The sequence below is a fragment of the Pangasianodon hypophthalmus genome, chromosome 10, assembly GCF_027358585.1.
Source record: "Pangasianodon hypophthalmus isolate fPanHyp1 chromosome 10, fPanHyp1.pri, whole genome shotgun sequence".
In the NCBI taxonomy this organism is placed as follows: domain Eukaryota; kingdom Metazoa; phylum Chordata; class Actinopteri; order Siluriformes; family Pangasiidae; genus Pangasianodon; species Pangasianodon hypophthalmus.
This window is the reverse complement of record NC_069719.1, coordinates 19,431,619-19,459,541: the sequence shown is the minus strand read 5'-3', so window position 1 is coordinate 19,459,541 and position 27,923 is coordinate 19,431,619. Positions and strand designations below refer to the sequence as shown.

At 38.1% G+C, this 27,923-nt stretch overlaps 1 protein-coding gene across 1 annotated transcript; it reads right to left on the bottom strand.

The window, feature by feature from the left end:
• Positions 1-271: 271 nt before the first annotated feature.
• Positions 272-20,235, bottom strand: LOC113538933 ((E2-independent) E3 ubiquitin-conjugating enzyme FATS). The gene is made up of 7 exons (XM_026934406.3): positions 20,038-20,235; positions 16,944-17,886; positions 14,366-14,529; positions 13,022-13,190; positions 9,004-9,067; positions 8,101-8,200; positions 272-1,216 (listed from the first exon to the last, which is right to left on the bottom strand). Exons 1-7 carry the CDS (start codon positions 20,089-20,091, stop codon positions 1,178-1,180), a joined length of 1,533 nt encoding a protein of 510 aa, XP_026790207.3. The 5' UTR covers positions 20,092-20,235; the 3' UTR covers positions 272-1,177.
• Between the last annotated feature and the right edge of the window lie 7,688 nt (positions 20,236-27,923).

Below are 27,923 nucleotides of genomic sequence, written 5' to 3'. Positions count from 1 at the left end.
ACCTCAGATCTTGTCTGTTCTAGATAAGGGTCATACATTTTTCCCTATCATGATTTTATCCTGTCATTCCCTGCTTAGTGACCCCCATCCTCCACCCCACCCCCTCAATCGTGACAAGAGTTTTCTCAAGTCATCTTCTTTCATAGTCTATCACACAAAACTCCATGTTCCGGATCAAAAAAGGACACTTTCAGAACAGGGTTGCAGAACAGAAGATATTCCATTCCATGCTCTACCACACATCGGATTGCATTTTTATTGTAGTTCTAGCAGCTCAATTGATTGGAAGAGGCCACGTGAGAAAGAGGGGAATAATATCTGAATTATAAAGGAGGCCACAATCTGATTAAGTAGCACTGAAAACAGACAGGCAGGTATGAAGACGTCAAGGTAGTACATTCTGAGGTAGCCTGCTGAAAGCGAACATTTCTACAGTGGTTAATGTGTTAGGTAAAGAAAAGCAGAGAAGGAAGACAACCCATTTTCTATCTGCTATACATAAACATGCGCATATGTAATTTCTATAGTATTAATCAAAGGAATCAGTTTCTCATTAAAATCAGTCTCAATATATGACAGTGTAACTGGATATGCTGTAGAACAATGATTAAAAACTCTCATCTAATCCCAAAGCATTTGAGTGATGTATTACTTTCAGCTAAAACAATGGAGTGATTAATCACTAAATGAATAATGTATTAGACTATGTATGTGCATATGTCTTTTTCCGGAGACTCTATTAACTAGACATTTATCCAAAATTATACGCTCGTATACTTCTGAGCACATCAAATGATAAAAAGGAATGTAATTTCTTTCATTTGATTGGGCAGACTCTTCATTAGTGCTCTAGGAGAAGAGTATAATCAGCTCTATAAAACTTTATAATGTCCATTCAAATGAGAGCCAGTCATGCTGTTTTCATAAGGTCTGCTATGATGAAGCTATGTCTTCTACTCTGACAAAGTGACTTATAATCGCCATTTCATCAGCATCAGGGCATGAACATGTGCTTTCAACTCAAGTACGGCGAGACGTGTTTTGTATTTTGAGTCATGGTTGCAAAACCACTGTACTGATCTCAGTTGGGGGCTCCAGAGGTCTTCTGAGTCTCAAGTTTTTTGCCACAGGCAAGGAGAAGGACATGAAGGACATAAGTCTTGTGCACAGATGCTCCTCAGTCACCGTTTCGTTGTAGGATCTGGTCTAGAAGTTTCTGTGAAGGAAGCAAAAAAAACATTTCTATTGATCTACAACAGCTAATCTCCTGTTCACAGCTGATATCTACTCTTTTGGCTGGCAATATAAAATACTGTTTACCCAGAATTCTCTCTGGTTCTTTCCTTGAATGGTTATCTCCTGAAAGGCAGTGATAACCTGCTATCAGTCCACCCACCGCACTGCACTATCACGTCTTTTCCCCCAGTGTGGAGTTCGTTTTTACTCCTGGCCGGACATCCTGTTCTCACTTATCTCCCATTCTGCTTCCAGCCAAAGCACTGCTGTTTAATAATACAGTAAACTGAACATCGCACATCCCAAAAAAGAATTAAAATTTTTTCATTTCATTGATTCGAGCACTAAAACATTGTTTTTTTTTTTCCTCAGTTAAACTTTATCTTAGCTTTCGGGAAATGTTCATGGATGTACTCGTGATTGAGTTTTAGATGTACTGCAGCACAAAGCATTTGTCTCATTTACTGCTGCACTGTTGATTACAGCTATCTGATTTCTCTGAAGACAAATGTGCTGTTGGGTGGAGCAGAATACTAGTTTTAAATATCAATATCATGTACCAACATAAAAAAAATGCTTGACTGACTGCAGTACAATCTTACTTAAGCTTTAAACTCTCCCTATAGATCCTTTAGAACATGTTCATTTCCTGTCATTTCATGTATCTGAACTATATCCTGATACGATTTTTAAACTACTTGCTGTAATATGCAAATTGCATTTTAATATGCAAATCACCCAATTAGATTTGACCACTAGCTTCCTATGGCTCACTCATTTTGCACAAAACATCTTTTATACTAGATGTTTTGTGCAAAAGATATTTTTTCTCATTTAATGACTAAAAAGACTGTCATATGCATTCAGGTCCCCAATGAAATTAATTAGATTTTTCAAATCCTAATTCTCCCACTACATCATGCGATACAGGGAGTACTACCAGCAGAAAATCAAGATGTATCACATATCAGTCGTACAAAAGGGGCTCTACTGTGCATCATGTCTCAGCATTAGTACTCCTGCAAGTTGGGAAGTCATGTTTTATATGTAGGATGTATGTTTTGTGTTTGAATTTACTGAAATACTGATTAAATTCTAAGTAAAAACCCTACAATCACAATCAGAGCCAACAATCAGAGTACCGAGATCACAATATAGCTGTTCATTATAGAGAACCCAGGGTCCCCTCCTGCAGTTCTATAACTATATTTAGATATGAAAGATTAAATAGTGATCACAGATCAGCTCTCTCACTTTAAAAAGTCTGATACGCAGCTAGATCTGGCATTTGTGACACTCCTGGCTGGTGTTGACATGAAGACTCTCAGCCTGTCTCTTGCTTGAGTGATCACACAGCCGTCACTGTCATGAAGAGTTGTAGCTCTCATAGCAAGTTGCAGGGAAGACAGTGAGGCTGACTGTGTATGATAGAGCTCGGCTCTCTGAGGATCTGATACCTATTAAAGCACCACGACGCAAGAGGAGCTCCCATCAGAAAGTCCATGCACTTTAGATATCCACAGAGCAGCCCGTCAATAAGTACATCAGACTGTGTCAGGGACACTGGTACTGTTCTGACACTCAGCATCAACACAGAGAGCGGTGGGAACACACACTCCACCTCAAATATGAGAGAAGTGTCAATCATTAGGAAGTACAAAAAGAATGGATGAATAAATCATAGTGTGGAGTCAAATTAATCTAAACAGTAAAGTCTGAGATGGGAGGGATTCATATAGAGGACAATATTGACCTCTGCTGGTGGTGAAGGAAAATGAAGTTTATTAGTATTATTTAGGTATAAAAAGCACCTTGCATAACTTTAAATTTAAATATCCCAAACTTTGAACATCAGGTGGAGCACCATTAAATCCATTATTAACAAATGCAAAGAATACGGCACAACCACCACTCTGCCTAGAAGAGGCTAGAAGAGCCACTAAAAGGCGAGAAGGGCATTAGTCAGAGAAGTTTAACAGCCCACATAAATGATTCGAATGTGATATGAATGATCTAATTCTAATTTAAAATGTGCTGTTGCAAGGATGTGCTTAAGATATCAAGACAGACCTTCTTCAAACTGGTGACATTATCAAACACCTTAAGGAGCTTAGAGTTGAGATCAGACACCATGACGCCGCTCAACACCTGCTGTTTGTATCTGCGGGGAAGCTTTTCACAAATACACCGATCAGCCATTAAATTAAAACTACCTGCCTAATATTGTGTAGGTTCCCCTTGTGCCAGAAAAACAGCTCTGACCCATCGAGGCATGGACTCCTCAAGACCTGTGAAGGTGTGCTGTTGTATCTGGAACCAAGACGTTAGCAGCAGATCCTTTAAGTCCTGTAAGTTGTGAGGTGGGGCCTCCATGGATCGGATCCCACAGATGCTCGATCGGATTAAGATCTGGGGAATTAGGAGGCCAAGTCAACACCTTGAACACTTTGTCATGTTCCTCAAACCATTCCTGAACAATTTTTTGCAGTGTGGCAGGGCGCTTTATCCTGCTGAAAGAAGCCACTGGCATTAGGGAATACCGTAGCCATGAAGGGGTGCCCTTGGTCTGCAACAGTGTTTATGTAGGTGGCACGTGTTCAAAGTAACATCCACATGAATGCCAGGACCCAAGGGTTCCCAGCAGAACATTGCCCAGAGCATCACACTGCCTCTGCCGGCTCGCCTTCTTCCCATAGTGCATCCTGGTGCCTTCTCTTCCCCAGGTAAGTGATGCAAATGAACCCAGCTGTCCACATGTCATAAAAGAAAACATGATTCATCAGACCAGTCCACCTTCTTCCATTGCTCCATGGTCAAGTTCTGATGCTCACGTGCCCATTGTTGGCGGTTTTGGTGGTGGACAGGGGTCAGCATGGGCACTCTGACAGGTCTCTGGCTAACCAGCCCCATACGCAGCAAGTTGCGATGTACAGTGTGTTCTGACACATAGCCAGCATTAACTTTTTCAGCATTTTTGTGCCACAGTAGCACTTTTGCGGGCTCGGACCAGACGGGCTAGCCTTTGTTCCCCACGTGCATCAAAGAAACTGACCCTGTCACTGGTTCACAGGTTGTCCTTCCTTGGACCTTGGACTTTTTGTAGGTACTAAAAACTGCATACCGAGAACACCCCACAAGACCTGCCGTTTTGGAGATGCTCTGACCTAGTCATCTAGCATCACAGTTTGGCCCTTGTCAAAGTCGCTCAGATCCTTACGCTTGCCCATTTTTTCCTGCTTCCAACACATCAACAACAAGAACTGACTGTTCACTTGCTGCCTAATATATCCCACCCCTTGACAGGTGCCTTTGTAACAAGATAATCAATGTTATTCACTTCACCTGTCAGTGGTTTTAATGTTATGGCCGATTGGTGTATACACCCTTCAGATCCACTTAAGAGTGATGTTGATGGTGGCACTCAACACAACAACCAAGCAGGTTTGCTCTTAAAGCAAAGATTTGTTACAAATGCAGCCTACATAAGTACATAAGTCATGTGTCATCATAATACGTCTCTGAGTATCTGAAATCACAAGCAGACTGCCCTACTCAAGGTTCATCAAATAAATAATTACTGAGCTATTTGCTCAATAATGTTTAAGCTCTGAGAGATTCTAAGCTATTATCATAATTAGCAGCTCTACAACATTTCATATAAGTTGATTCAAAGTTGATCTCCTTGTTTCAACTGACTTTCTAATGCCCTTTTCTCTGGACAGTTACGTTTTTATTTTGCCCTGTGATTTACCCCTGCCTTTGTTCTTATCACATTTTGAAGCCGTTTCAGCAGCTGTGCCCTTTTCCAAGTTCACTCAAGCTTACACAATAGAAAATTTTTATAGCTCTAATAACAGCTCCTACACTCTAGGCTACATAAAAACCTGGCCGAGTTGAGTTTACTGCAATCTGTGCCCCATTTGGAATAAAGTAGGGCGCTGTAGGCAAGGTTGCAATATTGCTTTTTATCACATTATACTGGAATATTAGAAATCTGAAATATTTTCACTAAATATCCTTAACTTTTTCCTGGAATATTTTTGTGTTTACCTATGGTTCTCTTTCCTCTTACAACCATTCTGAGCTTGCTTCTGATTAGCTGAGACTTTTTTTTTTGTAACTGTTTTTTTTCCCTAAACAAATATAGTACCACCAATTCCAGAATTATTGGCACTGTTAATAAAAATGAGCAAAATAAAATTATGCATTGAGTGATATTTTGAGCTTAAACACATGGTATTGCTGTAAGGTTTTCATTTATAGCTATGATGTATTCCAACACAATGTTGTTGCTTTTTTTTTTTCAAACATAAAAGGTTTTCTGAGTAACACTGGTTTGAAAATTATCTGCACCCCCACAATTAAAATGAGTAAATCCTGCCAACAGAGCTCAGCAATGAATCATTTCCTGTAATGTCTAACCAGGTGGGAGACACTTGTAGAGGGACCTTGCACATTCCTCCATGCAGAACATTTCAAACTCTTTTAAATTCTTACATTTGCACTTCAATTTTTAGTCAACAGATTTTCACTAGGGTTGGAATTTAGACACTGAGACAACCATCTCAAAAACTTGACTGTTTTTTTTTTTTTTTGAATGTGTATTTGAAATCATCTTGTTAAACCCTGTCTTGTTGTTAAACCTAACCTTGTTGCTTACGGCCAATCCCTAATATCTTAATATCTTAGATAGATAGATAGATAGATAGATAGATAATATTGCCATATATGTTTTTGGGAAAATATATAACAACTATATAAAAAGGTTTTGTTAGTAGAAAGTCCTACAGTTGTTTGAGTGGATACTGTTTGAGTGGATCACTGTATGTAATGTTTATTTAATGCAATTATATACTGATCAATGGTTGAGATATATTAGGCAGCAAGTGACCAGTCGGTTCTCAAAGTTGATGTGTTGGAAGCAGGAAAAATGGGCAAGCGTAAGGATTAGAGAGACTTTGACAATGGCCAAATTGTGATGGCTAGATGACTGGGTTAGAGCATCTTTAAAACGGCTGGTCTTGTGGGGTGTTCCCGGTAAGCAGTGGTTAGTACCTACCAAAAGCGGCCCAAAAGCGAACTAGTGACAGGGTCATGGGCACTCAAGGCTCACTGATGCGCATGGGGAGTGAAGGCTAGTCCATCTGGTCTGATCCCACAGTAGAGCTATTGTAGCACAAATTGCTGAAAAAGTTAATGCTGGCTATGACAGAAAGGTGTCAGAACACACAGTGCATCGCGGCTTGCTGCGTTTGGGGCTGTGTAGCCACAGACCTGTCAGAGTGCCCATGCTGACCCCTGTCCACTGCCAAAAGTGCCTACAATGGACAGGTGAGCATCAGAACTGGACCACGGAGCAATGGAAGAAGGTGGCCTGGTCTGATGAATCACATTTTCTTTGACATCATGTGGAAGGCTGTGTGCGTGTGGATCGTTTACCTGGGGAAGAGATGGCACCAGCATGCACTATGGGAAGAACGCAAGCTGGCGGAGGCAGTGTGATGCTCTGGGCAATGTTCTGCTGGGAAACTTTGGGTCCTGGCATTCATGTGGATGCTATTTTGACACATACCACCTACCTAAACATTGTTGCAGACCAAGTACATCTCTTCATGGCAATGGTATTCCCTAATGGCAGTGGTCTCTTTCAGCAGGATAATGCTCCCTGCCACACTGTAAAAATTGTTCAGGAACGGTTTGAGGAACATGACATCTGTGGGGTGTGCTGGCCATCAAGTCCGATCCATGGAGGCCCCACCTCGCAACTTACAGGACTTAAAGGATCTGCTGTTAACGTCTTTGTGGCTGCCTCTGGAGTTGGCTGTAATTTTGGATCACATTCTTCCATATTCCTCCCAAGTTGCTTTGGATAAGTGTGTATTAAATGAATCATTGCAAATGTAAAAACAAACAAATATCATGCCTGATTTCTTTTCTGTACTTAATTACCGTTACCACACTGGACTTATCATACTGAACATTTGTCATTCCATTGCACTTCAATTAACTTCACACCTGATCTAAACTATCATCTTCACTGGTACAGTTCTACACCATTATTTGTATGTTTACTTATTCATTTTTAATTTATTGATTCACTTTTTCATTTTTGTATATATATATATATATACTGTATAGGTATATATTTATTTTGTTTTATTTTCTTCTTTCTTTCTTTCTTTCTTTCTTGAGAGCAACTGAAACATGGCAAAGCAATTTCCTCCTGGGATTAGTAAAGTTCTTTGAATCTTGAATCTTGAATTTTCCTCTGATTTCAGCAAGTAACCACATCTTAATCTTTTTGGTAAGCAAGGAATATAACTAGTATATTGCCAGCTGTTAATAAACAGGAACAATAAATTTAGTACATACAAATATTTACAGGCTTGTTCCTCAGATCCCAACATATATATATATATATATATATATATATATACATACACATGACACCATTCATTCATTCATTCATTCATTCATTCATGTTTAGTAAGCGGTCAGGATTTCAATGGTTGTGGAGTAGGAAACTGGGTGTGAGGAGCAAATGCAGCCTGTATGGGATGCCAGTCTATTGCAGGGCACCATATACACACACACACACACACACACACACACACACATACACACACTCATTCACATTTAGGGGTAATTTAGCATAGCCAATCCTGCAGGCACGTATTTTGGAGGGGCATGGGAGGAAGCCTAAAAGAAAGCCCATGTGGACACATGGAGAAAGTGAAACTCTACACAGACAGTAACCTGAGCTCAGGATTAACCCTGAAGCTGTTACACTGTGTAATAAGTTATTACCGATGTATGATAATACATCAGAATGCTTGAGGGAGTTCATGGGAAACTCTGCTCTACCTTCTTAAAGACTTCAGCTTTCAGTCTGTTGGTTTGCAACACCAGTCTTCTTCTCTCTTCTTCTTTCTTTTTGGTCACCTCAGGCAGTTTGTTGTAAATCCTGCTAATAGAGAAAGAGAATATAGAGAACAAGATCATAGCTTTTTAATAATTGCTTCCCTCCTGATATTGAGCCTGTGGTAATACTCCATGGTACTTTCATGTGACATGATGCTCGTGTGCTTTTCCTCTAGAAAACATCCTTTTTCAGTTGAATTAGCTCCCTCACAAACACAGCAGTCAAAGTGAAATCAGTTAATTGCAGACATATAAGACATATAAATGCTAAAAGAAGTTTCGAGTAGTTTTTCAAAATGTTTTTTGTGCATCTGTGTTTAAACTATAGTTACAGAATGTATGTTATGTTGACATCAGGCACAGCAAGATAAAAGATGTACTCAACATACAACAATATAAATGCTGTCAACTGGTAGATATGAATGGTTTGCTTTTGTATCACAAAGTAGACTATAAACTAATTATATATACAGAACCTACTTTGCTGGATTTGCCATAGGCAAGGAAAAACGGGAAAATGAGAAAAATGAGAAAAATGAGAAAAGCCATTCTGTAGTTTTTTATACTAGTAATTACTAATAATATCATGTGCTCTATTTTAATAGCCCCCCAAAAAAAGGAAACAACAAAAATTATTGAAGGAAAAAGGGTCGTTGGTCTTTCAGTGAAATGATCATTTAAAAACTTTTTGTCTGATATTAAATTTTGTTTGAGGGTCTGAAACAATTAAGTGTGACAAATATGCAAAAAATTGAAGAAATCAGGAAGGGGCAAATACTTTTTCACAGTACTGTACTTATATGGATGCCATACAATATGTTCAGCTTTGCGTATGTATGGACTAACCGTCTAGATCGGAGCTGCATCTCCTTGCCTGAGATCACTCTGTCCTTGGGTTTAAAAAGATTATCTAGAGGACAGAATGAGAAAAAAAGAGAAGGGAGTCATTTTGAATGATATTTGGCACAATATTCTAAGATAACATAATTTGCAAGCAATTTGCCATGCTGCCATATTTTTATAAAGCGCAGCGCTTTCTTATGATTATTAATTCTAACAATGCTCACAAAACACTGCATGTATCAAGGAGATAATCATGTAGTGCAAAAGACACTTACACTATATGGCCAAAAGTATGTGGACACCTGACTAATCCCACCCATATGTGCTTTTTGAACATCCCATCCCAGATTTATTCCCCCTTTGCTGTAGTAATAACCTCCACTCTTCTGGGAAGGCTTTCCACTAGAGTTTGGAGCGTGGATGTGGGGATTTGTGGTCATTCAGCAACAAGAGCATTAGTGAGGTCAGGCATTGATGTCAGGCAAGGAGACCTGGGCTCCAGTTCATCCCAGTGCTCCAGTTCATCCAAAAGGTGTTCAGTGGGGTTGAGGTCAGGGCTCTGTGCAGGACACTCAAGGTCTTCCACTCCAACCTTGTCAAACTTTGTCTTCCTGGAGCTCACTTTGTGCACAGGAGCATTGTCATGCTGGAACAGGTTTGGCCTCCTTAGCTCCAGTGAAGGGAAATTGTAACGCTACAGCATACAAAGACATTCTATACAATAGTGTGCGTCAAACTCTATGGCAACATTTTGGGGAATAACCACATATGAGTATGATTGTCAGGTGTTCACAAACTTTTGGCCACATAGTGTATAAAAGACCACTTTTAAAAGGTTTTTTAAATGACTGTAGCTTCATCTGATGACCAGCAGGGGGCATGAGTTAGCTGATTTGGTGACAGGCTCTGAACATGCATTTCAGTATTTTTCAGTCACTGGGAAAAAGAGCTCACATCAAAACATCTCACTTTAACCCAAAAGCAGGTTAATTTTGCTAGAGAAGACATATAATCTTTGTGAAAGCCTCAAGTAATCAAGTGATCAAATCAGTCAGCATGAGTAGTAATGTATGGTGATTTATCCTGTAGCAGCACAGAATATTTGTTCCTAAAGTTTTCCTGTGAAATTGTATAGAATTAATCTGTTTAAAAAATGCACACACTGTGATTGGAAAGATTATTGCAATAGGTTTGAGAAAGCATATAAAATACCACATACTGTATATGCACTGGACTAGATCATGTTATAAGTATTCATTCATTAACTGTATCTGGTTGTTCTGTTGTGAGATCTGAGATCCACTGCAGCATTTGTGTGACTGCAGAACTGATTTAATGTCCTCAGCTGCATTGCTGCTAGTGCCTTACTGCAATATGGCTGCTATAGCAACCAAGCATGCTTAAAACAAATGTACCATGATTAACATGTTTCTATCACTATGGTAACATGCTGTCTAGTTTTAATCCTGAATGATTATATCTGCAATGTAATGAATTATCTGGTAATAATGTGTTTCTACACTGCAAGCACTGCACTGTCTAGTCTGATGAATTTGCTTACGTATAACTACTACTGCAACCAGTGATTCAGTGAAAGCCTTAGTAACAAATAGGCTACTTCAATTCCATACCAGCAACTAAATAATGCAACAGACAGTGTCGTCTCACACTAATAGCAGTCATCCCAAAAAGTACAGGACGCAATGACTTTATATGAAATCTATAGTATTATCTGTAATACACATACAATATAGTACACTGTCACTCAAAGATTTCTGAACACCTGGCACCTCATTTATCAACCAAGCGTACGCGTAGTTTTGAGTGTAAACTGTGTGTACACATGTTTCTATGCATTCAGTGGGATTGATCAAGTTTCACTTATGCGTGAGGATGTGCGTATATTTCCACTCACTCCTGGCCATGCGTATGCAAGAACCCCTAAGGGTAGAAAAGTCTGACTATGCACAAAGACATTGATCCACCATAACATAACCACTGAGAGGTGAAGTGAATAACATTGATTATCTCATTACATTGGCACCTGTCAAGGGGTGGGATGTATTAGGCAGCAAGTGAACAGTCAGTTCTCAAAGTTGATGTGTTGGAAGCAGGAAAAATGGGCACGTGTAAGGATCTGATCGACTTTGACAAGCGCCAAATTGTGATCGCTAGACGACTGGGTCAGAGCATCTCCAAAATTGGCAGGTCTTGTGGGGTGTTCCCGATATGCAGTGTTTAGTGGCCCAAGGAACCTGTGAACCAGTGACAGGGTCATGGGCGCCCAAGGCTCACTGATGCACGTGGGGAGCGAAGGCTAGCCTGTCTGGTCTGATCCCACAGAAGAGCTACTGTAGCACAAATCGCTAAAAAAGTTAATGCTGGCTATGATAGAAAGGTGTCAGAACACACAACGCATCGCAGCTTACTGCGTATGGGGCTGTGTAGCAACAGACGGATAGTTTATCAAAATATCCATTGCTTACAGCTGTGTGTATACTCATATAATTTTCCTGTGTGTACCGGCGGCTCTTATACACAAATTTGGTACTTGTTTTATGCGCACTTTGATAAATGAGACCTCTGGAATTTCTTTTGTTTTATTATAGTTTGTACCACTATAATATGCTGTTGAATTCTCAATTCTAATTGGTCAGAAGGTATTGATTAATTTTTTTTATAGCAGTAGCTCTGACAGTAGTGCCAACAGTAGTGCAAGGCAAATCACAGGTTTATTAATAAAATTAATATGCGCTCATTCTAATATGTTATTGTATAATAATAATTCACACGGACTTATAATAATAATAATAATAATAATAATAATAAAGTTCAAATTTTAAACGTGTTGTTATTTAACAAAGGAAAAAGTGGAATGGTAGGAACTTTCTTTAAGTAGGTTTATGTAAGGACATGTTCATTTAACATTTATGGAAGGAGTCTTAGGTGTCAGCGCTTTGTAAAGGTCAGTAAATTTTCCACCACTGGAAGGTCTTCAGTACAGAAGAGTTTGCTCTTTCCGGTTACTCAGTGACATGACAAGCTGTGTTTTTGGACTTATTAACTCAAGCGAGAGAAAAAAAGGATGGTGAGGGAACTACTGTTTATAACTGCTGTAAAATAAGTGATAACAGGAACTCCCTTATTTTGTGGACATTCCATAACATTAAATGTAACTATAAACTGATAAAAAAGTATGGTGTGTCATTCGTTGCTTAACAAAAAATATATAATACTTGGCAATTTGCTGTGATATAAAAGAAATTAAACTATTCAGAACATGCTGTTATATGAAAATAATCAACTTTTAGGTGGTAGCGATACCTCTGATTCGCATTAAACCTACATGTCTTTAATCATTTTTTTCTATAACAGCATACCTGTCATGTTTTATTCCTTACTTAACAAACCATAAACTAGAAAGCTAAGAGTGTTACATGTGCCTAAGAAGAAAAATACAGCGTAGTGTACTCATATATAAACAATTAGAAGTACATTAATTTTATAAATGAAATCTTTGTGGAAGTTAATGACTGTTCACTCGCAGATCTTAATGAGACCCTAAGTGAGTGTTTTATTAAATGCAGACACACACTGAGACTAAAACTGTTAAGCCTATAGATAAAAGACTCATAGCCAGGGAAAATTTTAAAACAAATATGTGGAGTGCTGCAAGTGCCTAATTATAGTGATAAATATTTGGGCCTTTTCCAAGTAGATTAAATTGGAATAAAATTGTGCCAATAAAGTAAAGTAATTTCTCAGTTCATGAAACAGCTAAATATCTCTTGGTTCACTTATACTTTGGTTGGAGTTTAAAAATGTATTTAAAATTAGGTCATGTAAGAAAAATGCTGAAATAAAGAGAGTTTTGGCTGGCAGTGTGGTTATCACAAAGTGCATACGATTCTGCAGACTACTATGAGGAATGCTGCATAAACAGTATACACTGGTGCAGTATGCAGTACACACATCCACCATTTAACAGCCGCTACAGTAAGCTTTCCAGCCAGTGTCATACCACTGAGTGGGTGTGGCTTGGTGCAGATCTGCCTCCTATTGGTGGCCTGCAACAACATCATGGAATCTGCGGGTTGTAAGCTCCGCCTCTTTCTGGCCCTCTGCTCCAATTGATGTACACGTCTCTGAGAGCGGATGATAAAATCTGGCCGAAAGAGTTGTAAAGCCTCCTGTAAAGAAAAATAAAAGCATACATGCATATTAAAAATGACATGTATTGTTTTAGTTTTCAGTATTCACATACACAAGTACAATAAAATATTGATCATATTATCTCAACAATATGTCAGTAGGGATGCTAGTCTAGTGCTCCAAATATCTGTATCTGTATTCAGCTTCAACAAGAGGTAAGCGTGGCCTAAACTGGAAGGGTTATTTTTTGTGAATTAAACATGATTCCTATCACTTTACACTAGAAAACATCTCAGAGGTAGAACTGCCAACACTGTCAGCATGGTGTGTGAATTCTGGCTCTGACAGTTCCTCGACCTCAGCTACATCACTGGAGGTCATAACTTGTCTCAACTAGAGTGCAGGTATATTGTTTGTACATGCCTGCAACATTTTCTAATCAATTTAGTTGTTCTATTTCCCAAAATATATATAAAAAAAACTAGTACTTTAGTTTAATTTAAACTATCAGGACCCTGATAGGAAGTTACTAAGAATGAAAGAACGTACAGTGTAAATGCATCTTGCAGCACCTCACATTCACGTTGATGAATGTGCTCTTAATTTGAGACATTATTAGAATTACTTAGATGCTGCACACCTCTACTCTCAACCAGATTACTGTCAAAATGCCTAAAAAAATCGTATTTAGATCGCCTTAGAACACAGCATCGCTCATCGTTAGAGTTGATCATAAGTCTTACCCCCTAAATTTAACCCTGTCTGCTTATAGAGAGAGAAAAAAACAAAAACATGTCACTGCATTTTTAAAGTTGCAATTTTGATGTGCTTAAGTAATCTGCGGTTAGCTACACAATTTCATTTTGTGTCAACAGCAGAGGATTGCAAGACAGTCATAAAAACAATAACAAAATGTGCTGCAATCATTACATTACAATTAGATAATAATAGATGTAATTATTAACAAATTATTCATTAATTATATCATAAAATATATAAATATGAGACATTTAATATTAAAATGTTTTATAGTATATGCATATTGTGAAATGGAAAGATTTCACTTAACCTTCTTTGTATTAGATAGCTTATATCATTGGCAGCATGCATCTAAATACCAATAGAAGTAGCAATCTCAACAACAATAATAATGCTACAGCAATAACACTGCACTCCATAATCATAGCATGCGAAAGTAAATATTACTGTATACTTTAAGGCTCAAGAGGTGGAGCTGGTTGGTGCTGTTGGATCCACAAGAACAGCTGTTAAGCAGGTGGGAAAAGACAACACACTCCTGTGGACTAGGAACCATTTCAGTGTGGGAACATGGAATTCTGCCAAGGGAAGAGGCTCTCACCCTCACTCCAGACGTCACTAATGAGAACACACACACACACACACACACACACACAGAAATATAACGTTATGATTCTACTATTGTTACAATAATACAGCCTTGTATGAAACCTTTACCAGTAGATTTTATAGGCTATTATTTGCTATTTTGAGTTGATAGCATGTTTGCAGCAGTAACAATGAACAGTTGGAAAGAGAGCAGCTTTCTAAGCCATTTTGCATCTTTTTCTCCCGGCTAAGGCATTTCACGCTGACTCCAGTACAGGTATTTCTGATAACTGCTCAGTCTTTTATTTATAGCAGGTTCAGAAGTGAAGCTGATAAAGCTAGGGTTAAGATATTCTGCTGAATGAGTCACTATATGAAGCAGACGATGTCAGAGACAGAGGAAGACAATGATTGAATGAGAGAGGAGGGTAAGAGAGAGAGAGAGATATACATTCAAAGTTCATCGATAAAAGAGAACGTGAGGAGATGTGTCCTTTGCTGTGCCCTGCCTGCAGTGATTGCTGGTGTTTGCCCTCCAGAGCGCAGTCATGCACTCAGATTGTCACATGCCCTGCAGACTGCATGCAAAAGATCAATGCGCTGCAGAGAGGCCAATTATTCTCTACTCAAGATGGGAGCATTTATTTAGCCAGAGAATGTGGATGGGAGCCAGGATAAGAGACCAAAACCTGCTGCTGGGAGAAGCTGAAGGTTTAGAAAATGAGAAGATCATGCATTATGGTTGAATATCATCAACAAACCCTCATATTTTTTATTCTTTCCCTCTCAATTACCATTTCTCCTCCTCTGTTTCTTTTGATATATATATTTTTTTCTCCCTCTCTCTCTCTCTCTCTCTCTCTCTCTCTCTGTCACTTTTTAATCTCTTAATTGACCACTCCCCTATTTAAAAGTGAGACTGATTTCTCACTAAAAACAGGTAGCATTTCTCCTATATTATTTTCCCCTCGTTGTTCAGAAACTGAAATCTATTTAGTTGTGTACACTTAGTGTAAATCTACACTAACTTACCATTATTTTCATGCTGAGTTTGTGAATGCTGCTTTTCTTTGCTAGAAAGTATAAAAGCATAGGTGTCCTGTGGTACTGTTGTAACAACTGTTATAATTGCACAGAATCTGGCTTCAGCAGGCTCAGACTGTTAGGAGGAACAAAAGGTGGCAGCGCTGAGACAGAAAAGATGCACACGCCAATTTCTGCATAGGATAAACAGCACTTCATGTAGAGCTCATAAAGATATTAGCCTTTTTTTCATAAAATTATCTAATCATAGAATTATGGTTCTGCTAAATAAATAAATGGAATAAAAACAAAATAAAAATGAATAATGTCTTTATCAACTCTGCACGATCAGTCAGTTGCAATACATCTTTAAATGGTCACTTGTTCTGTGTAAACTTCTCTGCATGTGTGTAATGGACATCCAATGATTTTTTTTACTTACTTTTTATACTCAAAGGAGTATTAAATGTTTGATGGTTTATAATTATGTCATAACTGACCCACGTGATGTTATAATTGTGCAACTTTTCCATTATAGTTGTAACAAGGAACTCATTTTGGTTTCAGTGAAAACTTACAGAATTCACGGAATTTATGGGAAAACTTACACTTGATAAGCAAAGAAGCAAATGTGTGCATGATATTATGTGAGAAGTATGTTAATATAAATCACTGATGAGTAATTTAACACAAATCAAAAATGTTACAATTGCACCAGGTCTCCTCTACTATAAAACGCAATTCAGAAATTCCAATTTGCACAGGTACTAATTCAGCATGTTAAAATTCTTAAACCTTTATCTCATTCCCTATAATCCTTTTGTCATCCAACTCAGGATCATCCCTCGTGTACAGCCTCACCCTAACCAACCTTAAAAACCTTTAAAACCATCAAAGCCAGCTTAACTCTCTTCTACTTTTATTGTCTGTCCTAGTCCCCTTGGGTTTCTCTTTAAACTGGATAACTATCTGTTCCTCTGCAATGCTGATTGGATTGATTCCAATCCTCTACCAAAGCACAGGACAAAATCTAAACCTTCTTCAAATGCAGAATGATAGCTGGGAAATAAAGAAAATAAATAAGAAATAAGTGTATTCCTCTTGAGACCTATACAGGCAACTACACTTTCATCATATACACACGCATACACACATACAGCTATCTGAAGAGAGTGCTTAGGTTGCTTAGGCCGTCCCATTAAATATGCATGAGGCACAAATCACAAGGTGACCAGGCAGGCAGGGTTTAAAGTGGAACTACACTGGCTAAGATATTGTGTGGCGTGTTCGGACTGACCAATGCCTCATTATCATCACTGATGGTATGGAAATGGAGGGAAAGGAAGTGCATGAGTGAGAGAGAGGCTCTGCTTGACCCCATTTGCAGTGACTGCTACAAGAAAGGCAGCTGAGATTCCTACCTGGGCCTTCAACGTACTCCCTTTGATTGCTCCGCACAGTCCCTGAGACATCATTAGCCTTTTCATTCACTCTGACCGCCTCTGAGGATGAGTGGTACCTTGCTTTGAATGGCAATGGTGATAAATTGGCTAGCTGCACCATTGTATCAGAGCTGGTGTCACCCCTGGAAGTCCTGGATTTGACAATGGCCATGCCAAAGCAATGGGTCTTTTCTACTGTTCCATTACAGTCTATAATATTTTGTTCACAGGGCTTGAGCAGATGTCTTGTTGCTTCTTGTGGTCTCTCCAAGCTGGAGAACAAATGTAGTTTTCTAATGGATAAAAAAAGAGCTGACCTGTGTACAGAAGGCCTGTTGTCTTGTGGACCAAACAGAGGAACAGACAGCAATTTGTATAGGTAAAATATAGAACTGGGGGACTGGCAGGAGAGAATTTCCAGGTGGACAGAGGAGGAAAAGGTGGGTCGTTTTGAGACGGAGAGAGAATAAGTGTTCTTCTGGTCTGCCTCATATCTTTCTCTGTGCTCAGTCACCTTCACCATGGTTGCTTTGCAGCTGAATGGCACTGGGGAATTACTGCATGCTTTATCATTTTTCACCGTTGAGCTAACTCTAGAGGATGATGGGATCTGGCCTGGCTGTTTCAGGGGGCTTGAAATTTTCCGAGTGGAGATGGTGATGGATATAAATCCAGATGTGGGGCTGCAACAGTGAGTCTGAGGGTCAATTAGAGTCCAGCTCACAGAGGGACCATCGGGAGATGAGATAGGCTTGCTTTCAGTTTTCTGAGGTTTGTTGCCACCAGTTGCACTACAGAGAGAGGCTGTGGTCCTCCTCCACTGCTTGATGTCCTGCTCTCTCTCCTTCTTTTCGCTCCTGAAACTCCTCAATGTTGTGAGCGCATTTGTTTGAAGGAGTGGGCAGGACTCCTTATTCTCTGCCTGTAAAGTGTTGGAGTTTCAATGTTAGTGTCTCAATGCATCAAATAAACAGTAACAGTACTTCATCCATACTATCAAAATACACCATGACCAACTACAAATAACACATCTAAATGGAAGTCTTAAACCAAATAATGTTCTTTCTTTGGAGAGGACATGGGCCATCTCTGAAGGTGCTCTGAATGTTTTACTAACGTTTAAAATTTGAAGAATAAAAAATCTAGGGCTAGGAACAGTCAACAGCAGTGGAATCACCTACAGAGGGTTATTATAAAACCTTTGGAAAATTCTTAAAAGGGACAAGTGCGAGAAAAAAAAAAAAAAAAACTGACCTCCTTTCTTGGTCTGTTAACTAACCATCTCTTCAGTTGTAGGAGAAACATTAACTCAAACATAAAACTAAATCAGACTACAAAGATATAACTGTTAGACATATAACTGAAGCTGGCAACAAAAATATAGTGAATCCTAAATATTCAAAATGCATGTTCTCAAAGAACATCAGAAAGTCAGCTATGCTGTCACAAGGACATTTCACTGTTATCTGCTGAGCATTATTAATCTACCCAGCCTGCATCTGGCTTTTATTGTCTTAACAGAGTTGCTGATTTGCAGAAAACAACAGCCTGCATATGGGCTGTTCACTGTGGGAACAAACTTGTGGCATTCTCACAGACAGGCTCACTTTGTCAAAGTCTAAAACAATGACAGACAGAATTTATATTTCCAGTCTGGCATAAGATGCTGCCAAGATCACAAGATCTTTCACCATTTTAATGAGCAAATTTTTTTTTTGTTTTTTCGCTGTGAAGGTGACAGTGTTTTGGCTCTTGACTTAACTGAGACGGTGGTCCTGCTGAAAAACAGCTACCAGCTGCTAAAACACATGCAAAGACACTGTCAAACTGGTAGACAGTGGCACCCCTCCGTAGGTGGGGCACAGTTCAGGCTAGTTTAAAAATGCTCTGCGGTTGCCAAGATCTTGTTTTATAGCAAGTAATCAGAATGAACTCTAATAATGGGCAGACAGTGCATCTATGATGTACAGAACCACTTCTACCATAAGATATATAGCATATGGAGAAGGAACAGCGGATAATCTAGCAGATAATGTCTGAAGTGGGTGGTGATAATGTCTGATGGTCACCATGGTGACCTTGATTCCTACACTTTGGGACAAACAGATGAAAAATGTGTATCTCTTTTCCAATCCTGAATTTTTTAGGCTACTTTTACATATATGTTGATTTTGAGATGTACATAGTTGCACTGGAAAATCTGCTGAAGCCTGTTTAATGATATTCACACTTCTGTTTTCGTCTTGCACGTGGGGAACACGGCTGCTGTTCATCTGCATTAAATATAGGTGAAAAAATATACATCTAACACTGCTCAAAACGATCTCTTGACTGTACGCTGGAAGACTTTATGTCATCGACTATTACCCTATTACCGGGTCTGAAAATTCAGACAATAGTAATTCAGACGATAGTAGCCAATAGCATAAATCAAGTGGGATAGCCTCTTGATTTGATCTTGTTTGAAACTATGTTGTTATTAATATTGGTTTTAATGTTGCCCTGCCCCATAAAATCCATGGTCACATGTAGTTGCTTCTACCATCTCTACCAGCTGGTAAGTACTGGTAGAAAGGAAACAGTTTCTGAGTTTCTACTACTAACCCTACAACACATACAAGCTATTTTAAGAAAATAGCACAACAGTAAATCAATTAGAAAATCTCAAACATTATTGGTCAATTTGTTCAAGGAATATATAGACACTGGAAAACAAATTACTGGCTGGGAAAGACGGTCAACCGGCCCGGCCTGTGTTTTGTCAGATGGTAGCTGTTCAGACCCAGTTGGATTTTTCAGCACTCGGGGAATTAGAAAATGAATAATCTCAAGTTTGTATTTGAAAATTCCTTTTATTAACACAAACACATTGTCAAGGGATGAATACTATTTTATTTCAGACAACTGACCCAAGATGTCCATTTTAAAATGTCAGAAAATACACTGTTTGCGAGCACCATTTACACACTTACAAATCTTTACACACTATATGATTGTGACAATTCTCACAAACCAAAGACCAAAAAAGGCCTACTGTGAAACCACTCTACTTGACAGGATGTCAGAAACGTACCTCATTTATGTCTGGTGAGGACTGGCTTGTTAATCTCCAATTCCGGAGTCCCATTAAGTTTCAATAAACCTCTATCACTTTTCCATCTGTTGATAAATAAACAAGAAAAAAAGCACCGTTTCAACATCCACCCGGATAAATCAAATGACATTCACCATATCACCGCTTATTTTGTGTGGGCTTAGATGGAGTATGCAGGCTTTATTTGACTTCCTACAGCTCCTTCCAAAAAAAAAAAAAAAAATAAAATAAATAAATAAATAATTCTGTACTACACAGTGTGTCAGAACAGGACTCCACCTCTGCTGTCTCCACCTGAAGAGGCGTGTATTGTAACAGGAGCAGCTTTCATCTGTCTCATATCAATTATTAACAAGTACATTTGCCAGATGGTAAATGTTTCAATTTACTGACAAGTTAATAGCACTCTTTACAGCCTCAGCTGGTACTGATTTAGACAGAGTATTGTTTAAATACTCATTATTAAAGGCTAACTTAGGAAAAGACACTAAAAGTGGACCACATCAACCAAAACAATAAATTGTGTCTATAGCACGGCTTCTTTAAGACTATCAAAACACAACAGAAAATTTCACTGTTTTGGTCCATTATCATCAACTTAGCAACTTTTGAAACACTTTATTTTTAAAATTGTTTTCCTCAAAATCAGTTCTATATTCAGAACTAAAAATCTACATTTTGAGATGGCCTGCATTCATGAGATTCATATCCCTATTTAGATATTACAGAGGAATTTCCCAAAATATTGTGACTGTTGTGGGATGTTGAATTGTTGCATTTACATTAGATTTTATACTGAAAATTTGTATTTTTATTACAGCCCATGGTGCTTTCTTGGTTAAAATAAAGAACTGATATTCCAACAACCACTTCTGTAAAAATCTTTCTGATTTCTGATCATCTTCACAGTGAAATAAATATTTTAAAAAATTCTAACACCATCCAAAGACTAGACTTTTGGTTTTATTATGTATGCTAATTTACACATATTTATCTAGACCTCTAAGCCTAATTTACATTAATAAATGTATATATTTGAAAAAGTGACAGAACAAAGCAACAGCAACAACAACAACATCCTTTTCATAATATTATTAACTGGTGAGATTTGATTGTGATATCTATTGTTTCAAAAAATACCATATTCACCTGTTGTGTGCTATCTTAAATAATAATAATAATAAAAAAACATAATTTACATTTAAATCTTGGATCTGTGGAGGAACCCGGAATAATCAGGAAGAAACCCATTTGGACATAGGAAGAACATGCTCAGAAACTCACAGACAGCTCAGGATGGAACCGTGGATACTAGAGCTGTGAGGCAGCACCATTAGCTGCTGAATCAGCATGGTTATGGTACCAACTGGACATTTTAATTTAAACTGGCAAGTGATGATAATAGGGCTGCTATTATCACCACTCACCAGTTTAAATGAAGATGTCCAGTTGGTACCATAACCATTAGAAATCTACTATGTGGTTTCTTCTTTTCCTTATGTCTCATATATCAGGGTATAGGAATTATTATACATCTGTCTAAATATATTCATTAACACACAATATCATATTGTTAGTAACCTTTGGCTGCCATAAATCAATCTGAACTTAGAGATGGAGCAACATTTAATATTAACTGCTAATGGACCAAAAAAATAAATCTCACTGAATGCCCTCACACTATAATTTCATCAGACTGGTCCTCTTCTGTCATGCCCAACAAATGGCTTAAACAGGCATTAAATCCATATCCTGAGAGGCTGGCTCTTAAATGGACATCCGTTTAATGACAAATTATTTGCACTGCAACCACCCATGCACTTTAAACAAATACCCATGCCAAGGCAAGCTTTGTACACGCTCCAAACGCATTAATTCCCCCCACCCAAAATCCCCAGTGAAACAACTCATCATTTTCACTTTAGCTTTCACTGGAGCACCAAAATACCCTGTGGGAGAGTGGAGCAGGCAACCGTAAACAATTCCACTGAAAGAGAAAATTAGGGATTCTGTGCCATTGTTTTTTTTGTTTTTTGTTTTTTTTTTTACTGGTTCTGCTTTATCTGTGTTTAACCAGTGAAGGGAATTGGTCAAATAGCAGATCTCTCTCTTTCTGCGTATTTCTCTGTGCCTGTCTCTTTCTCATAAGTGTAAAGTGATAATATATGGTCTGTGCCTCTGCGATGCCAGATTGCTGATCAGAAGAGATTGAACAGTCCGCATTATTGCCCTGACCTTCTGATTCATATGGTAAAGATGTAGGCCTACAGCACTACGTAATGTGACTGCTAAGGTTCTGAAGTCCAGCCACTATCAGAGAAACGGTCAAAGAAATATAGCGCCGTTTATGATCCACTGTCAAGAGTTCGTGCCTCACAAAAGAGCAGTAACTGGATGAAACTGTCACCTATCAAGGATACTTTTAACTTTGAATTGTCATTAGTTTCATAAGAAGAATTACCTTGAAAATTAATATGCATGCCTTTACGTCTTTATTACCCATTATCAGCTTTATATCTATCCTATGCTGCATTAGCCATGTGGGATCAATTAAGTGAAATAAAGCCATAAAAATGGAGCTGCAGTATAAGCTTAGTAAGATTTAACTATTTCTCTTCCAATATTTCACTTCTAGCCATTTCAGTGTAAAGCAGCATACAGTCTCTGGATAGCTGCCTATGTTCCAGTGTTTGTAATGCTTGGGAAAAGATCATGCCACATGGCCAGAGCAGCTAGTGAGGAGATCAACCCTTTTATAAATATACACATCAGCAGGACACACAGAAGGGAGTGTGGAATAAAAACACATGTGTAAAAACACTTGTATATTTCATTTGCTCAATCTTTTTTCATCCATAGCAACTCAGAATTAAGACAGGATGCAACAGGCCAGTGTAACGTTAAAGGCCTTGATCAAGGAACCAACAGCAGCATCTCGGTAGTGCTCTGAACTTACAACCTTCTGGTCAGTAGAGTGCCTTAACCACTAAACCAACACTTCCCACATAAACAGAACGTTCACTCTGTGAAAACGGACAATCAGATACTCTAAAGAATCTTTGGCAAAATATTCTGAAGTATAACAGAATTAATGCTGCTGATGGTATTATTAAATTAAAGTGACTTTAATATGATCAGCTGTACCTCTGCTCATTTATGCAATTATCCAGCCAGCCAATCATGCAGTAATAAAAAAAATCATGCAGCTACAGGTCAAGAGCTTCAATTTATGTTTACATTAAACATGAGAATGGGAAAAATGTGACCTTTGTGACTTGGCATGGTGAGTTTGAGTATTTCAGAAACTGGAGATCTCCTGGGATTTTCAGTCTATGGACTTTACTCAGAATAGTGTGAAAAGCTTGTAGTGAGCCATAGTTCAGAGGGAGGAAACACGTTGTTGATGAAAGAGGTCAGAGAAGAAGGGCCAGATTGATTTGAGCTGACTAGAAGTCTACAGAAACTCAAATAAGCACTCTTTATAACCGTGGTGAGTAGAAAAGCATCTCAGAATGTGCAACATGCCTTGAGGTGGGTGAGTTACAGCAGCTGAAGAGCACATCAGGTTCTACTCCTGTCGTCCAAGAACAGGAATCTGACGCTACAGTGTGCACGGCCTCACTGAAAATAGACAATAGACAAAATGTTGGAAAATCTTTGCCTGGTCTTTATCCAGTCTTCACCTGCTGCCAGTCATGTTGGTATCAGATGGACTGGTTTGAGTAATTTATAAACTACTGATCTCCTGGGAATTTCACACACAGCTGTCTCTAGAGTTTACACCGAACAATCAAATCCCAGGAGATCAGCTTGCTGAAATACTCAAACCAGCCCATCTGGCCATCATTGAATGACCTGATAACTGCATGAATGTGCAGCTGTACCACTGTTTCTAATAATAAAGTGGTAGTGAGTGTATATATGTATGTATGTTATTGCTGTAATTTGTCTCAGACCTACAATGAACCTGCTGTGTCTTTGTTGTGGAAAAGAATGACATAGTCCATGTGAGGTTTACGATAAAATATTTAAAGACGTTTAAACCTTACACACTGTGTGGTACAAGTTAGTTTTATGTCAGTACTCTTGTCAGACTGTCAGTACTCTTGTGACAAACTGTTAAAAAAAAAAAAAAAATATATATATATATATATATATATATATATATATATATATATATATGTATATATATATTAGTGTATACACTATACACTAATTGCCTCATGAACAAAATTAGAATGAATCTTATTATATGTTCTAATCAAGCTGACTGTATGTAATGGAGATGTAACCAAAAGGGGTATCTTCCCAGAGGGAGTGTGACAAACACACACTGCCGTAGGGGGTCAAAAAATAACATACAGAGCAGCATTGTGCCAGCGGCAATGCACTACATCTCACAGCCTCATAATCCCTCAGAAGCTGAGGGGAATACTGTTTATGTAATGCTTCTGAAAAAGTCGTGAATATTGGATTAAAAGCTTCTCCAAGCACACATACTGTACATAATATGCTTTGTACCTGGCGCAGTCTGCTGGATAGAACCAAGCAGGAGTTCAATTTTCTGGTTTCTCAGTAACATGACATGACAATGTGTCTCATTAATTTGGTAATTAACAACTTGGTAAGGGGAACGACTGCTTATAGCTGCTATAACGTAGAGTGCTAAGAGGAACTAACTTGTCTCACAGACATAACACAACATTAAATATAACTATAAAGGGATAAAACACATGACGTGATATCCGTTAACGAATAAAAAAATTGCAATCTGTGACAAACTTGTTTCGCAGATGTCACACACTATACATACATATTTACACTTTATACATACAGACTTTCAAATAATACGGTGATCAAATCTGCGTGAGATGTCTTCATGTATATTTTAGCCTGTCTATTAAAAACATCTTACCTGTCTGAGTAAATGTTTGCTCATTCCCGGGCAGATACAGCTCTACAGTACTGTTTGTAAATGGCAGTTCCCCAATGTGTGCAGTTTGAACAGTGTGTCACTCTCCCTGATGGAACTGCCCTTAATTTGGACGCAGTCTTGGGATTTATCTGTCTACTCAGTGCTGGTGTTCTCACCTCCCTTTCAGGTCCTATCTAAATCCTTCAGCTTTGTCTCAGAGCCTCAGTTCAGGTTCAAGTCAGGGTGACTTGGGTCAGGCTGAAAGTTGGATCTTGGCTTATAAATTCGAAGCAGGAGAACGGACTCCCACATGGACCCTTACACTAAGGAGTTATTAAGTCAGAACCTCTGCTCTGTTGATTCCTTTCATTTTTAATTCTGTTGGAGTATAAAAGAATTCTCATAAATGAGCAATGCAGCACCCCAAGAAACCTGCTTCTAGCCCTTCAAGTTTGATTCCTCTGGTCCTCATGTCCTTCTTCTTTGGTTTCTAGGCTAAAATATCCACCAGCTGGTCTTGAGTATCCCAAGGTGTTTCTTTGCCATCATTCTCCTCCTGTAAAGTTTTTGTGTCTGTGGAAGTTGAAGCAGCACTCACTACTCCTCTTCCACATAACAGATCAGCCTCAGGTAAAGGCTCAGGTGAACACGGGTCAGGTTTCAGTGCTCCTGACAAACAACGGCTTCAATTTATTCATGAGTGTAGGCTATACCATACACCCTGGCCCATAGGCCCATAGATTTATTTCAGTTTGTTTTCTCAAGTCTCTGATGTCATGTTGGACAAGTTCCAGATTTGCATGAGATGTGTAAAAATAGCTTAGACTTTATGCATTATTATGCAATGTTGGTGAGAAATGCTACAGTTATTTTAGTCCATAAAGTTTTCCTGTGCTTTGCCCTTGTAAAAGATGGTTGCCCTGAGATAAACGCTGACTCAGGTAATGATGATTTCCAAACTCAATTCCTGTGCTAAAACTACTTGCGTCCAAATGCAATTTAATGAAGACTCATTTAATGTAATTGAGTAAAATAAATGGAAAAAGAGAAACAAAAGACAAAACGACCTGCTCCTAGTGTACAGTTATAGTGCAGATTGACTTCATATTGGTAGACTGTTCCAGTTCTTACTAGACTATAAATCAGTATCTCATTCTGTCTCCAAACCAGATCCTGTAATGCATTTCTTTAAATCATTCATGCTCAATCAAGCGGTAGTAATATAATTTTAATCTCCTTTCCTTCCACAGAAGCAAAAGGTCTCTGTGCACTCACTCACGCACCACATCATATCTTTTTGGGCATATATTTATTTGAGATAAACTTGCATGCATAACTCATGTCTATAGGGTTAGGAGCGTTTGCTAGTAAACTGTTTGTCCAGATATTGAGTTAATCTTTGATTCCCTCCATCCTTTTGTTCACAGAACTGTAAAACTTCCCAGATTCACTGTACCAATGTATCCTGGAATCAATTTTTCCTAAAGCGGAAATCTCTCTATAAAACAGCCTAAACCTAAAACCAAATACACAGCTTGTTTTATGTGCTGCACCTCCTTATGTCATTCTGCTGTTGGCTCAGGAGCTGAATATAGCATGACATCTTCTTTATAGGTGAAAATTTAATGTGAAGATGAAAAAATACAGGAGAAGCGGATTCTCATCAGAAAGCTACTGCTCTGACACAAAGCATTAGTGTGGAGTATTATACTGTAGCTTTATATTATGTAAATGCACACACGTACAAAAAAGAATAAAGGATAAAGCATTTTTAGATAAAGGGAGCCAAAAGGAACAACTTCTCCTCCTCATATCCTCATACTCTCTCCTTTTGTTCATGACTTTTTTTTTTCTTATAAGTAAATCAAAGTAACTTGTAAAATATATTAAACTATTATAACAGGTTTTGAGATGTGGCCTCAGGCACTAATGTTGGGTTGGGTGCTGATCTGAGCATTCTATGTGTGTTCTGTAAAAAGCATATACTAATAATAAAAATAATATTAAGAAGAAGTAATTAGATTATTATTATGTTCACTGGCTGACAGTTACTGAACATTTTCAAGTAATCACTGATCTTCAAAGCTATCAGGGAGTTTGTCTGTTGTGTTAATCATATTTATACCACACCACAATCATCTGATTCGCCAGAAGGTGTTGATTAATTTTCGTTAACTGCGTATAGAGCATATAGATATCCTGCCATAATTCAAATTTCAAGTTTATATTAATGTGCTCATTCTAACAGGTTATCTTTTCTATCTTAACTGGTCATACACTGCAAAAAATGATATAAGATATAAGTGAAAATATCTCAAATATGAGCAGATTTATCTTTCGTATTATGAGATTACTATATATGAACTATAAGATTAGCTTGTTTTTAGAGGCTTTTAGTCATTTCAAGGTTTCAATTATCTTATTTTATTGGCAGATAATTGTGCTTCTTTCTAGAAATAAATGCTTAAAATTAGAAAAATTATCTGCCAATTAATAGCTTGAAATTAGTACATCATTTTAAAAAAAATTCTAGAAATAGGTTTTTTGATTTACTGTAATCTTATAATAGGAAGTACTAGATAAATATATCAATATTTAGGATATTTTCACTTGCTAGGATGTTATTTTTGCAATATAGAAACTTAATCTAAGGCTAAAAATAAATGCATAAACAAACGTGTTATGTTACTTATAAGTGTACTGCATTTCATTGGCTTTGTATATGTACTTTGAACAATGACAATAAAGTTGAATCTAATCTAATCTCATCTAATCTAATCTAATCTAATTATTGATATGATTTAGCCTTTCATATGTAGGCTCATGCTAAGTGTTTCCGGGCATAGGCTCTGGATCCACCACAACCACAACCAGGATAACCAGTTACAATAATGATAGATGAATGAAAGAAATGAGGGAATCTATGATTTAAAGGTCTAGTTTCTGAGTT